This window comes from Moesziomyces antarcticus (genome assembly GCF_000747765.1).
Source record: "Moesziomyces antarcticus DNA, scaffold: scaffold_v10006, strain JCM 10317, whole genome shotgun sequence".
Taxonomy (NCBI): domain Eukaryota; kingdom Fungi; phylum Basidiomycota; class Ustilaginomycetes; order Ustilaginales; family Ustilaginaceae; genus Moesziomyces; species Moesziomyces antarcticus.
In genome coordinates, this window is record NW_014639004.1 from 482954 (window position 1) to 506018 (window position 23065).

The 23065-nt window shown below is 61.5% G+C and overlaps 9 protein-coding genes across 9 annotated transcripts in view; 4 read left to right on the forward strand and 5 right to left on the reverse strand.

The window, feature by feature from the left end:
- PAN0_006d2975 (DAO-domain-containing protein) overlaps nt 1–1753 on the reverse strand; it is a gene marked incomplete at both ends in the record, with an annotated part of 2590 nt that extends 837 nt beyond the window's left edge. The window contains one exon of the mRNA XM_014801617.1: nt 411–1753. Within this exon, the coding sequence (XP_014657103.1) occupies nt 411–1753 (1343 nt within the window). The remainder of the gene's footprint in view (nt 1–410) is intronic.
- A 567-nt stretch (nt 1754–2320) lies between these two features.
- PAN0_006c2976 (enoyl- hydratase isomerase) lies at nt 2321–3298 on the forward strand (the record flags this gene model as incomplete). Its single annotated transcript, XM_014801618.1, has 1 exon — nt 2321–3298. The coding sequence occupies one exon, from the start codon at nt 2321–2323 to the stop codon at nt 3296–3298; it is 978 nt and encodes a 325-aa protein (XP_014657104.1).
- A 57-nt stretch (nt 3299–3355) lies between these two features.
- PAN0_006d2977 (ctr copper transporter) lies at nt 3356–4014 on the reverse strand (the record flags this gene model as incomplete). The annotated part of the gene is made up of 2 exons (XM_014801619.1): nt 3356–3444; nt 3510–4014. 2 exons carry the CDS (start codon nt 4012–4014, stop codon nt 3356–3358), a joined length of 594 nt encoding a protein of 197 aa, XP_014657105.1.
- A 553-nt stretch (nt 4015–4567) lies between these two features.
- Nucleotides 4568–7660, reverse strand: PAN0_006d2978 (uncharacterized protein; the record flags this gene model as incomplete). The annotated part of the gene is made up of 1 exon (XM_014801620.1): nt 4568–7660. The coding sequence occupies one exon, from the start codon at nt 7658–7660 to the stop codon at nt 4568–4570; it is 3093 nt and encodes a 1030-aa protein (XP_014657106.1).
- A 717-nt stretch (nt 7661–8377) lies between these two features.
- Nucleotides 8378–9247, forward strand: PAN0_006c2979 (scamp-domain-containing protein; the record flags this gene model as incomplete). The annotated part of the gene is made up of 1 exon (XM_014801621.1): nt 8378–9247. One exon carries the CDS (start codon nt 8378–8380, stop codon nt 9245–9247), a length of 870 nt encoding a protein of 289 aa, XP_014657107.1.
- A 515-nt stretch (nt 9248–9762) lies between these two features.
- On the forward strand, nt 9763–10734 carry PAN0_006c2980 (septin ring protein; the record flags this gene model as incomplete). The annotated part of the gene is made up of 1 exon (XM_014801622.1): nt 9763–10734. The coding sequence occupies one exon, from the start codon at nt 9763–9765 to the stop codon at nt 10732–10734; it is 972 nt and encodes a 323-aa protein (XP_014657108.1).
- Nucleotides 10735–10895: 161 nt separating this feature from the next.
- On the reverse strand, nt 10896–18062 carry PAN0_006d2981 (FAT-domain-containing protein; the record flags this gene model as incomplete). The annotated part of the gene is made up of 1 exon (XM_014801623.1): nt 10896–18062. The coding sequence occupies one exon, from the start codon at nt 18060–18062 to the stop codon at nt 10896–10898; it is 7167 nt and encodes a 2388-aa protein (XP_014657109.1).
- A 480-nt stretch (nt 18063–18542) lies between these two features.
- PAN0_006d2982 (dihydroorotate oxidase) lies at nt 18543–20582 on the reverse strand (the record flags this gene model as incomplete). The annotated part of the gene is made up of 1 exon (XM_014801624.1): nt 18543–20582. One exon carries the CDS (start codon nt 20580–20582, stop codon nt 18543–18545), a length of 2040 nt encoding a protein of 679 aa, XP_014657110.1.
- A 247-nt stretch (nt 20583–20829) lies between these two features.
- PAN0_006c2983 (LSM-domain-containing protein) lies at nt 20830–21291 on the forward strand (the record flags this gene model as incomplete). Its single annotated transcript, XM_014801625.1, has 1 exon — nt 20830–21291. The coding sequence occupies one exon, from the start codon at nt 20830–20832 to the stop codon at nt 21289–21291; it is 462 nt and encodes a 153-aa protein (XP_014657111.1).
- Between the last annotated feature and the right edge of the window lie 1774 nt (nt 21292–23065).

A 23065-nucleotide genomic window follows, 5' to 3' on the forward strand; every position in this document is an offset into this window, starting at 1 on the left:
GGGGGGGCATCGAGCATCGACATGTTTGCCGCCCACCAAAGCTGTGGGGTCCAGATACAGTGGGTTTGGCACCAACAACGCATGCAGATCGGAATGACTCGTGTGCTCAACGCATCACAATAGCGTACGTGGGAGACGTCGATTTGTTTGCATTGCGTCGTGATCATTGTTCGGGCTAGGAGACGCTGCAACAGCCCTGTGGCGACTTCTCGTCCGTCTCCGCTGCTTTCTCCGCGTACGTCGTCTCTGTAAGTTTCGCCTTGGCGTCTTGGGTCAGATAGCACTCTGGAAACCTGGCCCTATTCACCCACTTGTCCCCATTTGCATGCGCTGTAATCATCTGTGCCACCACCTCTGCGCATCCAAACGCCCTGGTCATACCATGCCCACTGTACCCCGCCGCAACATACTGTCTAGCTCCCTGCTTGCAGCCGGGTACTGGCCCCACCAACGGGTCTTTTGACTTTGTATACCCCATGATGCCGGTCCATTCCGAGTGCACATCGGTGCCATACGATCCCGGAAAGATGTTGGCGAGGAACGGGTGCAGGAAAGTCGAGACTTCCTTGCTGAGGGACGAGTCGTCGGCGATCCCCCACTCTCTGCCGGTGGCGACTTGGCGTCCACCACCCATGATGTACAGAGGCCCATCGGCTGATGGGGGTTCGTGTTCGGAGCGCGGGCGTTGATGGCCGTAATTGAAACCTTCGCTTGAGCTGAGCGCCATCCCCCATAGATGCGCCTTGGCTTTTGGAGGTACCGCTACGACCTGCGCGCGTGTAGGCGTAATTCCACCTCGTGCGGGATTGGCGAGTTGCGGGAGCAGGTGCGACGCATACCCGTTGGTAGCGTGGACGACATACGAAGCGGTGATCTCGCCCTTGGGCGTCGCCAGCACCAATGTAGATGAAGCAGCGCGAATGCTGGTAACCGGACACTCGGTTATGAGGTTGAGCGTTACGCCGTGGTGGGTGGCACGACGCAGTGCACGCGCGTAGATGAGCGCGACCAGGTTGCGAGGATGCAGGGTTGCGCCGGGAATCTCGTACACCGCCTTGATGTGCGCGGGGTTGTGCATGCGTCTGTCCACTTCGTCCTTAGGCACGCGACGGACGCGATCGACATAGCCCTTGAGATCAGCATGCTCGGCAGCATGGCACAACGCTGCTTCGTACGCGTCGATCTCGGCCTGCTCAACGCAGACGTGCCAGTTGGCGTCGTCGGTGAATCCCACTTGCTCCTCGGCCTTTTCATCTGCAATGATCCCGCGGATCGCATCCGCCGTCGCCGTCTCAAAGTTCAAGATATCGCGGACAGCGTCGCCTGTCTTGCGGCGGACAACATCATCACCAAGACTGCCGAGGTCCTCGCCGAGTAGGTGGGCGGGGTTGGCGGCGATGTCATCGTACGAAAGCGCCGAGGCGGTGGTGAGGTGGCCGCCATTGCGACCTGTTGCGCCTGTGCAGAACTGCCGAGCCTCGACGATGGTGATGGAGGAGATGGGGCGGTTGGATTCCGAGAGCGAGTTGATGAGGTGGTATGCGCAAGAGACGCCCGTGATGCCCGAACCGATGATGACGACGTCCGACTTGGCGGGTGGCGCTTCGAGCGATGCCGGGAGGTGGTGCTTGGGCGTGGTGGCCATCCAGTAGCTGACCGTAGCGCTGTCGGACGACACGGGCAGAGGCGAGGGCATCACGGGCGCATCGTCGATGCCGATCGTCGAGACGTCGACGTATTCCTGGCCAGACATGGCTGGGGTAAGATGGAGCCAGAGACGGGGGTGCGGCGTTGCGTTGCCGTGTGCTATCGATGGTCTGTATCTATATAAGCTTATACAAGAACACGGTGTGGTGATGGTGGTCTTGGCAGGTCGTCAAGGGTGACTCGACGTGGCTGCTGCGCCAAGAAGATCCGAGAGCTGCCAAGTGTCGTCGAGATAAGGACAAGCTGTTGGTGCTGTTGGTGCGACATGATGGCCATAGCGCCGGGTCGCATGACTTGCATAGAAGCCGGTCTAAATGCCGGCTGAGTCGGAACGGCGTTTTTGCTGCTTTCCGGCCGGATGTCGAACAAAATCGGAAATCGGCGCGAGGGTGAAGGGGCTGCGCGAGATTTCACGCGGCACAGGCAGCCGCGCGCGTTTCGCCGTGCAAGGACCCTTGAAGCGGCTGCGGTTGTGCCTGTGCACCGGCTGGTGGGTGGTTGTGGTTGCCGGACGAGCCTCTGCCGTGGCCTCTTCCCCGCATCTAGCGTTGGGTGTCCTCCAGATATTCGCGCGCCTTTCCACATGCCTTTTCCTGGCTTACACCACCATCCCATGTCTCGCACGCTGCTTGCCCTGCCGGCACTTCGCACTATAAAGCCCCTCATCTCCCGCAACCTGCCTCGCGCTACCGTCTCGCCTCATCACCTCTCGGTTCGACACTCTTCCTCACGCAACCCGTTTGACCTGACAAAAGTTCCGCGCTACGATCCCTCGCGCCCTAGCACAATGCAGTCGTACACACAGTCGTTTCCGTCCGACTCGGATGCGCTGGTCAAGCTGTCGTTCGATGGCGAGTCGCGTATCTTTACGCTGACGATGCTGGGTGCCGAGACGCCCGACAACCGTCTTACGCACCGACTGCTCGGTGAAGGTCTGCTGCCCGCGATCAACCATGTTGAGGGCAAGTGGAATGCGATGCTCGATTCGGGCGAGTCGGACCAGGGTGCTGCACTGATCACCACAGGCGGTACCGATGCCAGCGCCAAGATCTTCTCCAACGGCCTGGATTTGGAAAAGGCGATGGCGGATCCGCACTTCTTCGACCGCTGTCTCAATGCGGTCTACGAGAAGCTGCTCACCTTCCCCATCCCCACCATCGCCGCTGTCAACGGCCACGCTTTCGCCGCGGGTTTCGGCCTGGCCTGCGCACATGATTACCGCGTGATGAACGCAAAGCGCGGATACCTGTGCATGAACGAGATCGACTTTGGCGCTCCCCTCCCCGCCGGACTGCAGCAGGCGCTCGCGAGCAAGATCGACGACCAAAAGACCATGCGCAAGATCGTGCTCGAGGGCCATAGGTTCAGCGCCAAGGAGGCGCAGGAGGCTGGATTTGTCGATGTGCTGTCCGAGAGTCCACAGGATACAATGGACAAGGCGGTCGAGCTGGCGAACAAGCTCAAGGGCAAGGCAAGGATGAACGCTTGGGGCGCGAATAAGGAGGTCATCTATGCGCAGGCGGTCAAGATCATGAGGACCAAACACGACGATGCCACCACCGCCATCTTTGCCCCCCGCGCCAAGATGTAAAGTCCACATCTTCGCAAACCTTTGTAATTGGATTGGATTCGGCGTGAAAAGTGGGGATTAGGCGTGACAGGCTAGACCTTTATCGTCTGCCAGGCTTTGGGATGTAGAGAGGTCTCGGCTGAACATGTAGTTTCCCAATCCCGCACCTGTCGCAATCAGCAGCGTTAGCATTGTATGCTCTTATGGGTCCTGTGGGGTTTGAGAGACTTACCTGCGACGATTGCTGCGATGACAAAGGCGTTGAACGTCATGGCTACGAGCATGAGTGCAAAGCTGAACGCGACACTTGCAGCGTACAACCCTGACCTGACCACCTGCGTTTGGCGACTACATTCCAGTGGCTTGATCCATCTGCCTGCCGACACTGCTGCAGATGAAGGTGATCTTCGTGAAGCTTGGGGGTTGGATGTGGGAAGTCGCAGCGAAGCACGACGACGGTGTGCAGGACCTAACGTCGACCTTGCAAGCCGCACATCGTAGCGTCGAATGTACGACCGCAACCACTCATACCCCACGCCTGCAAGCATGATGATCGAAAGCGAAAGGTAGAGCGATAGAGGCGTGGTGATGCGCCATGACGAGGTGAGGATGCACACATTCGATGTGTCCCAGTTCCAAACCATGTTCATACTGCAACTTGCATCCATACCTCCATGGTCCATCCCTCCATGACCCCCATGGTCCATTCCGCCATGGTCCATACCGCCGTGGTTCATCGTGATCCCCTCGCGCGAGCGTAGATAGCCCAAAAGCTGGTCGTTCCAAGTCGTCGCCGCGTCGTCGAGCGTGGTTTGCCGTCGGATCGTTTCAGTTCGTTGAGCGTAGAGCGTGCGACCGTCGAGAAGCAGTTGGCAGGAGATAGTCGTGGGAGATCAAAGGGGATCAGTCGGCATCGGGTTCAATTTCACCAACGCGCGGTCCCGACACCCTCTCGGCAGGGGGCGAAAGAGCGGTCCCTGCTGCAGCTCTAAAAAATCTCGCTTAACCTCCACCAACCCCTCCCCCACTCACACATGCGAGCGCACAATCGTCCAGCCAGTCTTTGCCGTCATCTGGGTGAATGGTTCACAGTTCAAAACCGGGATTGTCGTGCTGAAACAATACACACGGGTCCTCGGTCGAGCTGAGCAGCATGCGAACAGCATACAGATAAGATTCTGATTCGCATCAGCCTCAAGTGGCGACTCGAAGCTAATAGCAGACCGAGACGGTTTGCGAATAGTCGCCATGATCTTTGTGTAAAGAACATTGCCATTGCACCCGAGCGGGCTAGCAAAAGTAGATCGAGTACCTTTCAGCCGGCACATCTTTAAGCGGCTCGTAGCTCGGTTCCGGCGCGACCGAGACTTCAAACACGTTGATGCCACGCTTCGGCAGCAGCCTTACGCGACAGAACGAGCAGCCCAACTCGGTCGTAAACGTCTCCTCCCCCTCCTGCTGCTGCTCGTCGAGAAGTGCCGGATCAATCAGTGCGTCCGCAGCAACCCACTTGCCACTCGCAGGTCGACCGTTGAACCACAGCTGCGGCTGCCAAGGCCACGTCAACTCTTCAACGCCGCCTTTCTCCCCCACCTCCGCATCCTTGTGGCCAGCACCATTGACATCGGCCATCGATACATCGCCCTCCGCATCAGCCTCACCAGCTTCGGTCTTGGGTGCAACCGCCCTGGCGCGCCGATTGAGCATGCGCAGCGGAAACTCGATGGTGATGCTCGACGCGTTGGGTGGGATCTGCAGCGTGTGCTGCGTCACGCTGGCGTTCTTGACCTCGACCGAGGGCACCGCGAGCGTCTGCCCATCGGGCGTCTCCACCTCCATGTCGATCGCAAAGCTGGCAATGAGCGGCGTGCGGTTCTCCAGCCCTTCGTAGGGCAGCGGTGCGCTGGGCTCGGCGGGTAGCAGCGCCTCTTTGCGCTTCAACGGCGACGCAGGCTCCGCCGCCATCGTGCCGGCCCCAAACGCCGCATGCTGTCCCGGAGTCAGCGGCGCACCGGGCGGCAGCATCTGGTTGGGCGCCGAGGGGCTGAATGTGGGCATGCCGTGCTGAGCCTGCTGTTGCTGCATGAGCTGCTGCTGGTAGTGGTGCTGCTCAAGCATCGCCTGCTGCTGTTGCTGCTGCTCCTGTTGCTGCTGCTGTTGCTGCTGCTTTTGTTGCTGCTGGCGCTGTCGCTGCTGTTGGAGTCGCTGCTGCTGCTGCTCTTGCTGCTTTGCCTGCTGCTGCATGTAGAGCTGGTGCTGGACCTGCTGTTGCTGCGCGAGCTGCTGCTGCTGCCACTGGGGCAGCGGCTGGTTGGCCATGGCGGCGGCGTGCTGCTGCGCTGCCATCTCCTCTTGCTGCTGCTGCAGTGCGAGCTTGCGCTGCATCTCCTCGTGCGCTGCGATGGCCGCCTGTCGTGCGGCCGCCTCGTGCTTCTTGGGTCGGCCTGGTCCGATGCGGCGCTCCAAGAACGGATACGGGTTGGAGCGCGTCGGGGTACCTTTGCCTGGCGGACGCCCGACTGGCCTCCTTACGGAGTCCGGCGTGGCTGCGGGTCGCACCGAGAGGTTGGCGGGCGAGGCGACGGGAGTGGCTGCGGTGCCGGGGTACTGGAGCGGTCGGCCTGGCGATCCGACGATGGGCATGCCTGTGATGCCCGGCATGGTTGGCAGGCCGTGCATGGGTGCCATGGGCGACATGGATGTAGGCATGGATCCCGGAGGCAGCATGGGCATCGACATGGGCATCGACATGGGCATCGACATGGGCATCGACATGGGCGTCGACATGGGCATCGGGCCTGGCGTCGACATGGTCGCACCGGGAGCAGGGGATGGCGAGCCGAACGGCGCAGGTGAGCTGGCTGGCAGAGCGTTTGCTGGCGGCAGCGCAGGCGAGCCAGCGACACCGGCGGACCCGAGTCGGATGCGCGACGAGGGCTCTGGGCTCTGGGAAGCGCTGGGGTCCAAGCCGGCCGCCTTGGAGACGATCATCTTGTATGCGGCCTTGTGCGCCTCGATGGTGGAGTTGGCGGCGAGGTGGAGCGGGAGCGCCGACTGCCTGACGTCGTCCTTTTCGAGGGTGAATCCGTCCTGGATGAGCGCAGGGATGGCCTCGCGCTCAAAGTAGTTGCGGATTTCGTGTGCGTCTTGCCAGATGGTGGATTCGGGCGGGTAGAAGGACATGGCGTTGTTGAGCATCTGTTCGAGGTCGGTGAAGAGGGCGTGTGCGTTGATGTAGGATTTTTCGTACACGCGATGCTCAATGTCGCGCATGCAGATGGGTCTTTGGACGACCTGGTAGTACTCGGGCACCTCGCTGCGTTTGGGGAGTGCATCGAATTGTGCGACGATGGGGTAGCCGCGTGTTCCGACGACGCGGCGAAGGTCGTGCACGAGTTGGCGGAGCGTGGCCTTGAGACGCTTGCCGCGCTTGCCGGGACGCTTGCGGCCGTCGAGGAGGCCGCCCTTTGTGAGTTTGGACGAGTTGGCGTCGTCCCAGCCGTCGTCGCCATCTGCATCTGCATCTGCATCGTCGTCATCCGCCTGTGAGCTTGGGGTGCCGACGGTGGTGGCGGGCTGTAGACTGTGCTGGCGGGCGGGGGTGGAGGGGAGATCAGCAGCTTGGTGTGCGCGTTCCACGGACGACTCGGATGGAGGTGGCAGTGTGGCGGCGGCCTGTTGCGCTTCGGACTTGGCATCGTTGAGTTTCTGCTGCGACTTTGTGGAGCGAAGAAGGATGCGTTTGGGGCGAGCTTGGGGTGCATCCGAGGTGGAGGCTTGATCGGCGGCGGGCATGGTGGTGGTGGATGGAGGCGCAGCGGCACTTGGCTCGGGGAGGCTCTCTACGATCTGGACGTAGGTGATCTTGATGAGGCTGTGGAGGTCCCTTGCCTTGAGCCAGACGGGGGTGTCGCGCAAGTTGTAGCGCTTTGCGTTGTTGCAGATGGTCTCAAAGTCGTGCTTGATGTCGGGGAGGGAGGTGTAGGCGCGCTGGTCGAGCTTGTGCTGGATGGCGTCGAGCGCGACGGGCCGCTTGATGATCTCGTAGTAGTCGGGGTAGTCGTCGGCGTCGGGGAGCTCGAGGAAGAAGTCGTGGAGGGGAGCGCCGTCGGAGGGGTCGACGGCGTCCATGACGGTGTCCATGAGGCGTTGGCCGCTCTGCGTCAGCTGGTCGAGCGAGAGGCTGTGAATTTTGCGTTCGATTGCGCCCATGGCGGCGGTGCCTGAAGCGGCCGACGCACTGCCAGCTGCCGCGCCGCTGGTCGCCGCCGCCTCTTCGACTGAGCCCGAGGCGTCGTTGTCGTTGTTGTTGTTGCTGCCGCGCAGCCTCTTGCGCGGGCCTGGAAGCACGTTGGAGGCCTCGATGCCGCTGCGTCTCGACATGGCTGGGCAGAGAGCGCAGGAAAGCTGCCAAGATGAATCAGTCGGATGTGCCGCGGTGCAGACGAGGTAGCCAGCGTTGAGCGCGTAGGATGATGATGGCTTGGCTTGAGCTGACGCGACAATTCTAGTTTTAGACTCAAGCGCGGCGTCGGGCTAGCCGTGCCAAGCCGCTGCTCGACGAGGGGCGAGAGAGGTGTGCGAGAATGCAGCTTTGGGTGGTCGCAAGAGGTTGTTGTGGCCGCGCTCCCACTCGTGACTGATAAAAGAGCGCGGATGAGAAGGGGCGTCGTCGTTCCCACGGCCAAGAGTGCGCGTCTACCGAAGGCTCGCCTGCACCCCCCCGTGTTGCATTCGGAAGCGCTCTACTCTACACGCTCACAACCGTGCTGGCCAATCCACCAACCAACCGAGGCGCGAAATTTGCCAGGGTCGAGACGATGCCAGACGCGCTTGAGATCGGGTTGGAATCGGGAACCGCATCGCTTGCCGAACGAGGAGCGGGCGCGCGGGAAAAGGGGCCGAGTGGAGTTGTCTTGGCTCGGGAGGGCCAGAGAGCCAGAACGTGGGAGCACAGCCTACGCGCCCTCTGCAGCTGGCTCGGCTGGGCTCAGGCCACCACTTTGCTCTCGCTCTCTCTCTCATTTCACTTTTTGACTGCTCTGACGTGGAGCTTTCGACTGACCACCACCATCGTCCGTGCTCAACACAACTTTCGAAATGGCGTCCGATCCGTTCGCTGACCGCAATGCGCTAGACGCCAATCCATTCGCGGACCCGTCGGTGCAGGGCGCGCTCAACGACTCCTCACGCATGTACGCCGGCGGCGACGACGAGACGGCTTCCACATACAAGCAGGCGAGCGTGCAGGACGAGCTGCCCACGACGCGCGCCGATGCCAATCGCATGGACGAGCTGCGGCGGCGCGAGGAGGAGCTCGCACGGCGCGAGCGCGAGCTCGAATCGCGCGCGGCGCACATCCAGAAGCACGGCCGCAACAACTGGCCCTTCTTCTATCCGCTCATCTACCACGATATCGACGCCGAGATCCCGCCGGACAGCCAGCCCATCATGCACAACCTCTACAAGCTCTGGCTGCTGCTTGTGGCGACGCTCGTCGTCAACATGGTCGCGTGCATCTTTCTGCTCATCCAGGGCGCCTCGGACGGCGGCAAGGACATGATCTCGGGCATCGTCTATCTGCCCGTCATCACCGTCACCAGCTTCCTGCTGTGGTACAGGCCCATCTACAATGGCCTCATGAAGGAGCACTCGCTCTTCTTCTACGTCTACTTTATCTTTGCTGGGTTTCATCTGGCGTTTTCGGTGTACGTCTTCCTCGGCATTCCCTCCACCGGCTCGGCGGGACTCATCAACACGATCCAGGCGTTTGCAGGAGGCAGGCTCGTCGCCGGCATTCTGGGTTGCATAGCCACAGCGGGTTTCGGTCTGCAGGGCCTCGGCAATCTGTGGTACTACCGCCTCATCTGGAAGCACAACAACGAGCAGGGCCACTCGTTCGCCCAGGCCAAGAACGAGCTCGCCACCCACGGCATGAAGGCCTACTTTACGCGCGGCTCCCAGGTGTAGAATGTGCGCACAAGGACATCCAACGATCCACGATCCACGCTTCCGTTAGCTTGCTTTTGAATGCCTCCTTGTACTTTGATGAAAATGGCGACGAACTTTCAGGGTGCTCCGCTCTTGCTTTGACCGTGTGGGCTAGATAGACTCAAGGTTGGACGTGGTTGTCGGGCTTGTTGGCTTTGTTCGTGTATGTTAGGTTGGATCTCGAATGAGGTTGCTCGAATTTAAAGGCAGAGCAGCAGTTCAAAATTGAAAGCGCGGGTGTGTGCTGGCGAATACAAGTTGAGATGCGGGCGCGTCGGGTTTGAAGCGCTGGTTGAAACATGCACATTTGGGGGTCTGGAAGAAGCGAGGGCTCGCCAGGGAGAGGGAGAGGGCGCGGGTGCGTGCGTGCGTGTGTGCGTGTGGGTGCATGAGCCACCACTGCCTCGACGCCAGCAGCGCATCTCCCACCCTGCGCAGGCTGCAGCAATCCACCACCATCCCCACTTTTCCACTTCTCACATCGATCAGCAAACATGACAGCGGTTTCGAACGCACAGGACCATACGCCTTTGCAGTCGTACGTCGGGTTCGACTCGATCACCAAGCAGATCGAGTCGAAGCTGCTCAAGCGCGGCTTCCAGTTCAACGTGATGGTCGTCGGTCAGACGGGGCTGGGCAAGTCGACGCTCATCAATACGCTGTTTGCGGCGCACCTCATCGACACCAAGGGCCGCTTTGCAGCCGACGAGGTGGTTCGTCAAACCACCGAGATCCACCCCGTGTCGCATGTGATTGTGGAAAACGGCGTCAAGTTGCGACTGAACATTGTCGACACACCCGGCTATGGCGACCAGGTGAACAATGAAAACTGCTGGGATCCCATCGTCAAGTACATCAAGGATCAGCACTCGGCGTACCTGCGCAAGGAGCTCACCGCCATGCGCGATCGATACATTGTCGATACCCGCATCCACTGCTGCCTCTTCTTCATCAACCCTACGGGACATGGATTGCGTCCTATCGACGTGGCGGTGATGAAGAAGCTCAGCGATGTGGTCAACGTTGTGCCGGTGATTGCAAAGTCCGACTCTCTGACCATGGACGAGCGCGATCTGTTCAAGGAGAGGATCAGGGCCGAGATGCAGTACAACAACATCCGCATCTTCCCCTTTGACAACGACGAGTACGAAGTCGAGGAACAGGAACTCAACGACCGCATTCGCAACCTGATTCCTTTCGCTGTTGTCGGTTCCGAATCCACGGTGGTGGTGGATGGAAAACAGGTCAGGGGCAGGAAGAATAGGTACGGCGTGGTCAATGTCGAGAACGAAAGCCACTGCGAGTTTGTGCATTTGCGCAACTTCCTCACGCGCACCCATCTGCAGGATCTCATCGAGACTACGGCGCAGATTCACTACGAGGCGTTTAGGAGCAAGCAGCTGCTGGCGCTCAAGGAGTCGTCGTCCAAACAGCAGCAGGCCCAACAGCAGCCCGCACAGCACTAATTCCCCCCGAACCCCAACAGTGCTTGTATGATTTGACTGCCGACGAGAATCTCCTTTTCTTCGCTCATTGTGAGACCAGAGTGTGCACACTGCATCCGCCAAGGTGAAGAACAAAGGCATGCATTGAAACAACGAGTCGTGCGTATGAAGGCAGTGGGAGATTACCAGAACGAGCACCATCCAACAAACGCCACGCACAGATTCTCTTTGGAGGTGGCATCCTGTACCAGCCGCTCGATCTGCGCCGCCACAGTGAGGCTTTCGGCGGGGTTAAAGTCGCGGCCGCTCAGCTTGTTCTGGATGCGGCGCACCACCTCCAGCGCACGCTGGTTGCGCATATCGTGACCTCCCGCCGCCACGGCGCCTCCACCCTGCGCCTGCTCCGGTTGGTCTTGACGTTGGTTGGCCGCCACCACACCGCCGGCGCCGACATTGGCGCCACCCGTAGGCGCACCTGCCACCGCCGCAGCCGCTGCGGCATTCTCGGCCGTGGCGGCGGCTTCGTTCTCCTGCGCATCTGGAGCGCGCTGCTGATCCGCATCGTCCGCCACCAAACGCCACGAGATCAGCGGATCGTGCACGAATGCTTCGAGCAGCGCAAGCACCGACTCCTTGTTGTCGCGCAGCACCCGCATCGTATTCTCGGCCGTCACCTTGAATGTACCCTTGATCCCGCCCACCTCCATCGCATTCACCAGCATGCGCGTCAAGCGGAACGGCACCTTCTCCGGGAACTTGGGCCGGTGACATGCGATCTCGAAACAGTCGCCGAAATCAATGTGCACAATCTGCCCCGTCAACCTGTCCAGCAGCAGATTCGACGGGTGTCGATCACCCAGGCCGAGAATATAACCCGCTACGGACGAGACGGCAAGCGAGCGCGTGTAGGCGAGACGACGCTCGAGCCACGACTCGGAGTTGCGCGACTTGAGCCACAGCACGCGGTACAGATCCTGCCCCGGCGTATTGTCGAGCGCATACTCGAACACCTCGACCTTCTGCATGAGCGTGAGGTGGTCGTAGTCCGGCGCCATCTGCAGCATGAGCCGATGCTCGATGTTGAGCAGGATCTTGTGCTGCTCCCGGTACTCCTTGATGAGCACATGCAGCGTATCCGTATTCTCCACCCACCCGAGCATGCCCGTGTTGGGCGACAGCGGGATGACGGGGAACCGGCGGATCTCCAGCCGCCGCTTGTAGCTCTCCGAGTCGATCGAGAGCAGCGTGTTGACCAGCCCGAACAGCTGCATCACCCGCTCGTCCTGACGCAGATCCTCGTGGCCCTTGAGCAGGTACTGGTACGTACGGCCGTCGGAACCCTTCATCTTGAGTCGGCGCGGGTGCTGCTTGGACGCGATCACCAGCACAATCTGCTCGAACCGCGTGATGCACACGATCGGCTTGCCAGACTGATACGTGCCCGGCACCGCCAGCTCCAGATCGCGCATCGCCAGCAGCTTCGGCGACACATACTGCAGATCGAGCTGCACCGAGTTGCCCGCCGGCAGCTGCTTGGCGATCTTCTTGAAGACGTGGTAGTACAGATCCCATGCCTGGTTGAGGTCGGAAATGTCGCCGTACTGGCGGTATCTTCGGCCGCACTCGCGCGCCTCGGCCAGATCGCGGCCGTGGGTCTGGGCGAACGACGTCTCGCGCAGCGTCTCGGGCCCCTTTTCGAGCGCATCGTGCAGCGGCTCGAGCGTGGCAAACATGGCGTCGATGTTGTGCTCGGTAAAGTAGAGGCGCGACGCCTCTTCGAGGCCCTCGTGCCACATCTCGTGCCACAGGATGGCGACGCGGATGAGCTCGTTGGACACGAGCAGCGCCTGCTCCACCAGCACGGGCGAGTGCTCGCGCACGTTGTCCATGATGCCCATCGCCGCCTGGATGCGCATGTGGCTCGGACTCTTGGCCGCCACGGTGAGCGGATAGACGAGCGCCTGCGGATGCGCCAGTCCCACGTCCGAGAGCAGGTTGTGGATCAGCCGACGCACGCGCGGCGACGGCGCCGTAATGCGCGCAATGATCTGCGGGATCACCTCGAGCCACGTATCCACGATCACGCTCGCGAAACCCTCGCTGACCGCCTGCGACACGTCCTCCTGGTGGCCGTACTTGAACCACAGCGTCAGCAGACGCAGCGTGTCCTGCAGACTGTTGCCGCTCGCCAGCGCGATCGAGCGGAAGAAGCCCTGCACCGACGGCACAATGCTCGCCGCGATCATCTGCGGCGTGATCTGCTCGTTCCTCTCCTCGTGGTGCGTGATGATCTCGAAATTCGCCAGCGCCCACGCGTGCCACGCCTTGTACCAGTTGCGGTCGAGCTCGGTCGCGCGCCGGTAGCTCTCGATGACGTTGCTGTTGTCGTCCGTGACCCAGTTCTCGCGCAGCGCCATCTGCCACTCGCCCTGCTTGAAGAAGCACCGCGCCAGCAGCCGCGCAAACTCGCCCAGCCGCGGCGAAGACTGCCAGTCCTGCGTCACCAGGTTGCCATGCTCGTCCACCGTGTGCACACCCAGATCCTCGGCCAGGTTGAGCGTAAACTCCTGCAGGTAGCTGAGCGACTCGAGCCTCGCGCCCGACGCCCACATGAACTTGAGATGCGCATAGATCACCGGCGGCGGCGCGCGCGGGCCGATGGGCGACCTCGGATCCGCATTCGTCCTCTCCGGGCCCAGCAGCGAATTGAGCGTCTTCTCGGCAAGCACCATGCGACCGGACTTGCGGCAAAGGTTGGCGAACTTGATCCAGGTCTCGGTGTCGTCGGCTGGCGTGAGCACGATGGAGCGCACCGAGAGGATGCGCTGCCACACCTCCACCTCGGGCTGGCAGCCCTGCAGACGCTTCATCCAGGTGGAGCGGATGGTGGCCTGGCGGTCCGGCTGCTCCTTGTAGTCGAGCTTGTACGCCAGCGCCTCCTCGAGCTCCGAGAGCATCTGGGTGCGCACCATGAGGTCGTACGCACGTCCGTAGCTCTCGCTGATGAGCGCAGTGAGCTCCGAGTCGAGCGACTCGCGCGCTTTGGCAATCTGCTTGTTGGCCGCCGCGCGCTGCGAGCGGTGCGTGTGCAGGATGGCGCGGTAGAAGGAGCGCTCGGACGAGTCGGAGCGCATCGCCGAGATGTAGTCGTCCATGGTGTCCCACTGTCCTAACGACCACGCTGCCGCGGCGGCCAGCGGCGCCATGTGGCGGCGGTCGTCCATGTCGGCACGTCCCCACTTCTGCTGGACGAGGTCCGAGAGATGCTCCCACTCGCCGAGCGCGTGCAGACATCGCATCTTGCCAAACGCAACCGTGTAGTCGTCCGGGTCGAGCATGGCCTTGCGGTCGTAGGCGGCAAGCGCCTCCTCCCAGCGGTGCAACTTCTCGTACCACTCTTCGTGGTGGGTGATGTCGAGATGCTCCCTCGCATACGTCAGCGCGCCAAACGCCGCATCCGACTGCTGCAGCTTGGTGTTGATGTCGATGAGGCTCTCGACCACCTGCGGCGACGGGTCGGTGAGGAACTCGGCCTCCTTGTAGTGCAGCGCCTTGGCGTAGCTGTGGAATTTATAGGCGCGGTCACCGAGCACGCGGATGTTGATGGGCAGTGCCTTGTCGTCGTGCTCCATGAACTCGGCGAGGTTGAGCAGCATGTGCACCACATCGCCGGGCACCTCGGGTGCATCCAGTGCGGTCTCGAGCGCCTTGACCAGGTCGCTCTGGTACTGCTCGTACAGCTCGGTCCAGCACGAGACAAAGGCGACGTTGAACAGACCGTAGGCCAGCGCGGGATACACGTCTGCCAAGCTGCGGCAGGCTCGCAGCGCGTGGCTGGGCGACTCGCGCATGAACTCGACCGCCATGCGACGCAGCCACTCCTGCCAGTCCTCGCTGGTGGACACCTTGGACGTGTCCCATGCCTGCTTGAGATGCTGCTGGTTGACGGTCATCTTGTTGGCCTCGGCCTGCGGCGAGTCGTCGATCTTGCTGCCGAGCGCGTTGTCAGCCGCCGAGAGGTCCTGGGGAAGACGCTCGCCGTTGAGCAGCTTGGTGACGAGCTGGTCGTAGGTGGTGTGCTGGATACGGTGCTGCACGAGCACCTTGTTGACGACGGGGATGAAGATGGCGTACGACGAGCCAAGCTGCACCACGAGCGCCGAGAGCGTCTCCATGACGGCGTTGCGGATGTCGGGCGAGCCGGTGGGGAGCACGCGCACGAGCGGATGAATCACGCGCGAGGCATGGTCGCAGAAGCTCACCTTGCGCGACAGATTGCCCACGGTGAGGATGGCAGCGCGTCGCAGCGTCTGGGAAGCATCGGGACGCTCGAACATCTTGACGATGACCGGCAGCACCAGATGCAGGTATTCTTCGATGTTGGAGCCAAACACGTAGAACGCCTGGAGGATGCGGAGCAGGGTGGGCTGGCGCTTGCTCGTGATCTCGCCGTCGAGCGTCTGAAGCATGTTGGGCAATAGAATTGGCAGGTACGACTTGAACTCGCCCTCGAGTGCCTTGGCGACCGCCTCGACGAGCGAGACGATGGTGAGCTGGATGCTCGAGTTGGGATTCCAGTTCTCCTGGACCAGCTCAAAGATGGGCTCGAGGTAGCTGCGCACGTGCTGCTTGATGATCGAGATGAGGATGGCGAGCTGCTGGAAGTAGAATTCGGACAGACCCGTGACGCAGGTGCGGATGACGTTGAGGAAGGCCGGGATGATCTGCGGCAGGAAGGTGACGCACTTGAGACCCTGTGTCTTGAACATGTACATGATGGCCTCGATGACGGCGTGGTGGTGCGTGGAGAGCGACGGATCCTTGAGGATGGTGATAAGCGCGTCGATGGCGATGTTCTGGTAGTAGTCGTCAGTCGAGGTGCCGATGGCCAAGGCGAGCTCGAAGAGATCGGTGCCGCTGCCCTTGGACGTGTCGTCCTGGCCCTCGTCGCCGTTCTTCTCTAGCAGCTTGAACCTGTAGGGGTCAGGGGCACCGAGGAAGCCCATGTTTCGGATGGTCTCGCGGCGGGCGGGCTTGGACTGCTCGGTCTTGAGGATCTTGACGAGGAGGTGGAGCAGGCCCTTGTAGGTGAGGTAGACGTTGACCACGTGACCCGTGTTGGAGGCGACGAGGCCGAGCATCTTGAGCGCGGCGTCTCGCTTGACTGTGGACGAGCCGGGCGCTGTGCTGGAAAGCTGGTCGATGGCAAGGCGCATGAGCTGGTCGGCGAAGGGCGCCAGGTCTTCGCCGCCGACCTTGGCGAGCTCGCCGAGACACTCCATGACGCGTGCTGCGACGCCGACGCTGGGATCGTTGGCCTTTGGCAGCAGCACTTCGAGCATGGGCAGCGCATACGACTTGACGAGGCGCTGCGAAGCACGGACGACCTCGGTGAGCAGCTTTGCGGCTTCCTCCTTGTGCCTGCTGACGGTAGAGTATTCGAGCTCGGTGAGGAGCTGGATGAGCGCCTTGCGGAGCGAGGGCATGACGTAGGCCGGATTGTGCTTGGCGAGACGGCCGATGATGACGATGGCCACCTCGCGCACGTTGAACTTTTCGTCGTTGAGCGCGATGAAGAGCGAACGTACGTACTCGGACTGTGCAAGGTGGCGGTCGAACTGCTCCTGTGCGCCAAACTTGCTGAGGACGGTCCATCTGAGCTCGGGATCCGGGTCGGCGATGCCGACGGTCATGAGCTTGTCGAGCACGTCGTTGACGACCTCGATGGCGTGCATGCTGGTCTGGCGGCAGATGGGATCGTTGACAAAGAGGTCGGCGCACGTCTCTGCTGCAGCCTGACGAACGGCGGCATGGTCGTCCTCGAGGTAGGGTAATGTACAGTTGCGGACGAATTCGTTGAGGATGTGACCCTGGAAGTCGAATCTGCCGAGCGTCTGCAGGGCAACGGTGATGGTCTCGACACCCTTGGACTCGACGGTGTGAGTAGCGACCACATCGCGGCTTGCGTTGGCCGAGGGACGCAGATTTGCGGGCGCGCCAAGCGGACGGTAGGGCTGACCGATGAGCGTCATGGAGAGCATGTCGAGCAGGCGGTCCTGGACGACCTTCATGAGCGGGGGGATGGCCTTGACGATGCCGTCGAGTGCGGTGACGAGCGGGATGCTGAGACCGCAGGAGAACATGAGGTCGAGGAGGTCGTGCATGTACCTGGTGAGATGGGGGCCGACGGCGGTGGCGAGGTTGCCGACGCAGAGGAAGATGGGCCCCTCTGGGGTTGCGTTCTTCTTTGCGCGGCTCTGGAGGCCCTCTTTGACGCAGGCGAGGACTGGTTCGATGAAGGGCTTCATGCGCGGGCCCATGGCAGCGGCGACGAAGCCGATGGTCTCGAAGGTCTGTGCGGACTCTTTTGGCGAGCGGTCCTTCTCCTTGCGGAGCTGTTCTGTGAGGATGTTCATGACGGCGCCGAGGTGCTCCTCTGCAAAGTAGTGCGGGTCGTAGCGCGCGAGGACGGGGACGAGGTTGGTGATGGTGCGTCGGATGAGCGGATCCCTGTGCTTGTGGAGGCGGAAGACGAGCTGGCATGCGCGCTGGAAGCGGTTGCGCATGAAGGTCTTGGAGTGCTGGAGGAGCTGCTGTACGGCGAGCAGACTGCCGTGGATGGCCTCTGCGGCGCTCATCTTGAGGCCCTTTTCGGCCTCTTCGTAGATGGACTCGAAGAAGTGGCTGCCCATCTGCTTTTCGCGCGCGGCGATGATGCCGAGGCAGGCGCCCATGGCCTCTGCGGCGCCCTCGCGGACGATGACGCGCACGTCGCGCAAGGCGACCCAGATGCGATCGAGCACGCGCGGCACGTATGGATGGAACTGCTGCGGCACCTTTTTTGCCATCTCGCGGATGATGAGCACGGCGGCGTATCGGCCGGACTCGTTGCGATCGCCTGCCTGGAGGAAGTCGAGAGCACGGAGCACCTCAAACTCGATGAACTGTTCGCCGAGAGACTGGCCGCCGTGGTGAGCGACTTTGCCGAGGGCGCGCGAGGCGGCGATCATGACCGAGGCATCGTTGCAGGGGAGGTTGGGTTTGAGGTACTGGTAGAAGCGGTAGAGACGAGCGCTATTGTCCTCGCTCTCCTGCTCGATGAGGTCCTCGATGGCGACGATGCCGCCGAGTTTCTCGTGCACATGCTGGGAGTGGGTGAGCTCGAAGATCCTGCGGTGGAGGTCGTTGTTGAACGTGGAGAGCGAGTCGCCCTTGAGCTCGGAGACGACGAAGGCGACGTGCGACTTGAGCTCCTCGCCGGCCGCCTGACGCGAGGCCTCGTCTCTGCTCTTGAGGCCGGCGAAGATGCGATTGAGCGCATCGCTCTGGTGTGCGCCGAGCACCGACATGGTGGGCGGACGAGCAATGCAAGGATCAAGAGGGCACAAGAGCCGCCTTTAGACGCAGGTCATAGTCCGAGCCGCGATGTCGATACCGCGATAAGGGGCTACACCTGCGAGTCCGAGTGACGGGCGTGGTGAGATGAGGATGAGGTTGGTGAGGACGAGGGTGAAGAGTGGAGATGCGAGCTCAGCAGGGTCCGGGCACACTGAGAGAGAGTGTGTGTGTGAGAGGTGGTCCAAGCAGAACGGATTGACTGCTCCGCCCTTCCGCTCTCGCAAATAATATCCAATTTCCATTTTCAAATCCGCGCCTTTTTCTCGTCTTTTTTGGTCGATTTTCCGTCTGTGCGCGGCGGCGGCGGCTCTCTCTGCACTCCACAGCGCCAATTCTCTCTCTTACTCAAGCCTTCAGCTTCAAGCACCGCTTCAAGCACGGCTTCAAGCAACGAGACAGATGCATTTCTACGAACAGCAAGCAATGCACACTTAGACCACGCGCACCTTGTCGATCTTGGCAAAGTTGCGCTGGGCGGCGTTTTCCTTGGCCTCGAGCACCTTGGCCGTGGTCGAGTCGCCCGCCACCTTTTTGGTCTTCTCGTTGAGCTGCAGCTTGATGTTGGGCACGGCGGGGTCCTGGAGGAGCTGCTGGGCGTTGTGCAGCTGCTTTTCGCCCTGGGTGGGTTTGGCGTCGGCGGCGGTGGGCTGCGATTCGGGCACCTTGTGCACCGTCTGCTCGCCAGCGGCGAGGTCGAGGCCGAGAGCAGCGTGCGCCTTGTCGAGCAGGTCGTAGTAGCTCGCGTCCTTCTCTCGCGAGGGGAGGAAGCTGTGCAGCGCCTGCTTGCTCAGCGTCTGGTTCAGGCCGAGCTTCTCGCGCAGACCGTCGAGCTCGAGCTTGACGCTCGCCACGCTCTTTTCGAACGCCGCATCGCTGCCGGGATGCAGGCCCGTGGGGCGCTCGGCGTTGGGCACGGCGATCTCCACCTTGGACAGATCAAGTCCACTGCCTACAGCCTGCTTCCACGTCGTACCCTCCGCCTTGAGCAGCGAGACCAGCTCATCCTTGAGACGTCGCGGCAGCCCCACGCCCTGGTAGCCAAACGACGTGTAGAGCTCCACGGCGCTCGCACCCGCCTTGGCAAAGTCCAGCGCGTCCTGCGCAGTGGCGATACCGCCGCATCCGATGATGGGCAGCTTGCCCTCAAGCCGCTCGTGCACCGTCGTGAGCGCACGCAGCGCCAACGGCTTCACGGGTGGACCCGACAGGCCGCCCGTCTCGCGAACGTGCTCCGACGAGCGCAGCGACGCCGGACGCGAGATGGTCGTGTTGCTGATCACCAGTCCGTCGATACCGCTCTTGAGCGCCGCATCCGCAACATCGTGCAGCTCCTCCTCACTCAGATCCGGTGCGATCTTGACGAGCAGCGGCACCTGCACCTTTTTGTCCGAGAAGCGCAGGTGCGACTCGACCATGCCGTCGCGCGCCTTGACCACCTGCGTCAGCAGATCCTCGAGCACACCGCGGCGCTGCAGCCTTCGCAGCCCAGGCGTGTTGGGGCTGCTCACGTTCACGATGATCATGTCGGCGTACGGACCCAGACGCTCGACGCCCTTGACATAGTCGTCGACGCTCTCCTCCTTGCTCGTCTTGTTCTTGCCCAGGTTGATGCCGAGCATCTTGGCGGGGCGCAGACTGCGAGGCAGCTCGGTGGCATCGACAAAGGCCGAGGTGCTCTTTGGGTGCGTGGCGACGAGCTGCCTGGCGTCGGCCGAAGCCGAGTCGGGCGAGGCGACCAGAGCGTCCTGCAGGCTCGCGATGCTGGACGAGTGGAGCAGCCATCGACGGATGCGGTCGCGCAGGCGGCTGAGGATGACGTTGTGGCCCTCCGAGTTGAAGCCGAAGCGGTTGATGCAGGCGTTATCCTCGGTGAGGCGGAAGTAGCGCGGCTGCGGATTGCCCGGCTGCGGCTCGGGCGTGACGCTGCCGATCTCGATGAAGCCAAAGCCGAGGTCGAGCAGGCCGTCGATCGCCTCGGCCTGCTTGTCAAAGCCCGCTGCGAGGCCGATGGGGTTGGAGAGCGTGCGGCCGAACAGCTCCGTCTCGAGCACCGCATCGTCGTCGACCATGTCGCGCGGTGCGAGTCCGGTCTCGAGCATCTTGATCGCGAGCTTCTGTGCGCTCTCCGGATCGGCAAACGCCTTGAGCGCCGGGATGGCCACCCAGCGGTGGATGGCCGAGCGCGAGTCGGCATAGTACGCCACGCCGAGCGTGCCGGCGGCGAGAGCCAAGACGAGGTACACAAGCTGCTTGGTGCGTGCCAAGGGCGTGGGTGGCGTGCGTGTGAAGAGCGTGCGTGCGCCAACGGGAGCGGCGAGCGGCGAGCGCGTGAGCGCAGCTGACCTTGCTGCTGCCCTCGACCATGCCGGCGCGGCTGCCGTGAGCAATGTCGACGATGGCGTGGTGGCACGCGCTGCGATCGAAGCGCGCACAGGCGCCGCAGCGGCACGCACGCTACGTGAAGCGAGCATGCTGGAAATGCGACGTTGTTTGGCGTTGTGGTTGTTGAGGGTGGAGTCGTGTCACCAAGAAGCGAGCCGTGCCCAGTGCGCGATGCTGGGCCCGCTCGACATTCCGAGATCGTCATCTTCCTTCCCGACTCTGCCGGAGCGATGGCGATTGCCTTGCCGATTTGCCTGGTCCACCCCGATCCCTCCACCGCGCAGAAATCCGACTTCCGGGGTCCAACTCGACTCTCCACGTGACTACACTCGAGAAATGTCGCTCTCCACTTTGGCTTCCCTTCCTTCTGCCCCACCCACACCGCCCGCCGTCATCTGCACTTGGAATACGGGACAAGGCTTGATCACAGCACAGACCCCTTCTTCTCGCTCGGGGTTTGAACGTGCTAAGCTCTGCGTTCGACCGAGGCGTGGGGTTCGGGCGACCATGTCGGCGCTGCAGCAGTACGTCGACCAGCGCGTGCTGGTCATCACGCAGGATGGGCGCGTCATCGTAGGCACTCTGCGCGGCAGCGATGCTGTCGGCAGCATCATCCTTGCCGCCTCGGTCGAGCGCATCTTTAGCCCAGACGAGGGCGTCGAAGAAGTGCCGCTCGGGCTGTACATCCTGCGTGGCGATGCGATCTGTCTGGTGGGTCTCGTGGATGTCGAGAAGGACAAGGCAATCGACTTGGCCACGCTCATGGCCGAGCCGATTCCAGAGACACGGCATGCGTAGCCGCCCATGATCAACATCACAGCCGGTATGGTTCAGGATCGCGATGCAGCTCGTGAGCCGGAAGAGGCTCCGTTAGCATCGCCCAAGCAGACAAGCATCCTATCAATACGTACAGCGAGCTTCAAAACCGAGCCCTGGAGTCAGGTGCAGCTGGCAAGTGCTGGTACCAGCATACGACTGCACATCGAAACGGCCTTCAATGCGCTGCGCATGCATTTGCTTGCCGCGCTGATCATACAACACAGCTCGCGAGCGCGGAATCGAATGGAGTTCCCGAATCGCACAACGAGTGACCGTCAAGTCGATTTCCCTGGCTGCCACGCAAGCAGGTTTCGAATGCAGCTCTCGAGAGCAAAATTGGCTAGGACCAGCACGGCAGTCGACACAGACTAGCACACCTAGCAATCGTCGCGCAGTGACGTCGACGACGAAATACAGCATCAAACATCAACATTTCGCAAAAGCTCAATATCGCGCCCTGGAGTCTCGAGGGCGGGTAGTTGGCTTGGACAGCGTGGGTCGGGTTGCGTCGTGGTTCGCTCGCCGGGGCGTAACGCAGGTTTGACTGAAATCGGCTTTCGAACTGATTGGGGATGCAGGACGAGAGTCCGAAGCAGTGATGAGGAGCAAGTCAAGCTGTGGTCGAGGGTGTCACGCGACATTGCTGGCTGGAGAGCCATTGTGGATTGTTACACTTGGCTCACATTTGGATCTCTCGAGTCGTTCTCAAGCATTGCGCAGGGCACTTGGTCCGCGCAAGCCGGCGGTGGTGCTTCTCTGACGGCGGTTTTTCGAGTGACGGTGCCCGAGGCTTTTGGTTCGCTGCCTGGCAGCAGTGCACGAAGGAGAGGGAGCGAGCGAGCGAGGTGTTTGTTACGCTCTCTGGCATTCATGCCCGGGCAGCAGTACTCGTTGCAGCGAGTGGTGACACCTGTGACGCTCCCCAGCATGCATGGAGTAGATTGATGTACCGAGTGGTGGCGCTCTGAGCTGTTGGTGATGCTCCCCCAGCAGTAGTGCAGCGAGTGCTGGTGCCCGGTCTATCTGCGACGTGAGCTGACGCTTGTTGGTGCGATTGCATGGAACCCACCGCAAAATTGGCACTCTCAAGGCGATGAAGGGGTTGCGGCTGTTTGTGACGCTTCTGTGGCAGCAGTGGTGGGTAGAGTGCATGCAAGCTGGGTTGTGACGTGTGTTGACATTTGTTCCGATTGCCTGTGTTGGCTCAATGAAGCAAGGATGGCAAAAACAATGGCAGGGTAGGATCAGACTGCTTTTCTGATGCCGCTCTTCTGAGCACCGGCGATTGCTTTGAATTGACCATGGCTAGTTGCGATGAGAAGCGGTCTTGAAGTGGATCCACCCATCCAACCGGCGATGAAGTTGATCAGGCGTACAAAGCTTTGCCAAAATAAAAGGACGAGGTGTTACAGCAACGATGCCATTGCCAAAGGAGAATAGGGATCAAGTGCTGATCAGCTGGGGGTGTAGGTTGGTTTGGACGCTCTCGTGGCAGCACGCAGTGCAGAGTGTGAAAGCGCTCGAGCAGTTTGTCACACGCAATCGTGAATGCTCGCTGCTCTGGCTCGACCCAGGCTGGACCATTGCAGACGAAAGCTGACTTTGTCCTCTCACCCCGGCTGCACCGTTCTGCCACTTGGACATTGCATGCATGTGCAGACACCCATCCCACCCTGGTGATCACCGCTTCAGTGTCCCCTTCAGCAGCAGCACCCACTCTGCATTCCCTCGCCACACCAAGCACAGCGAATTC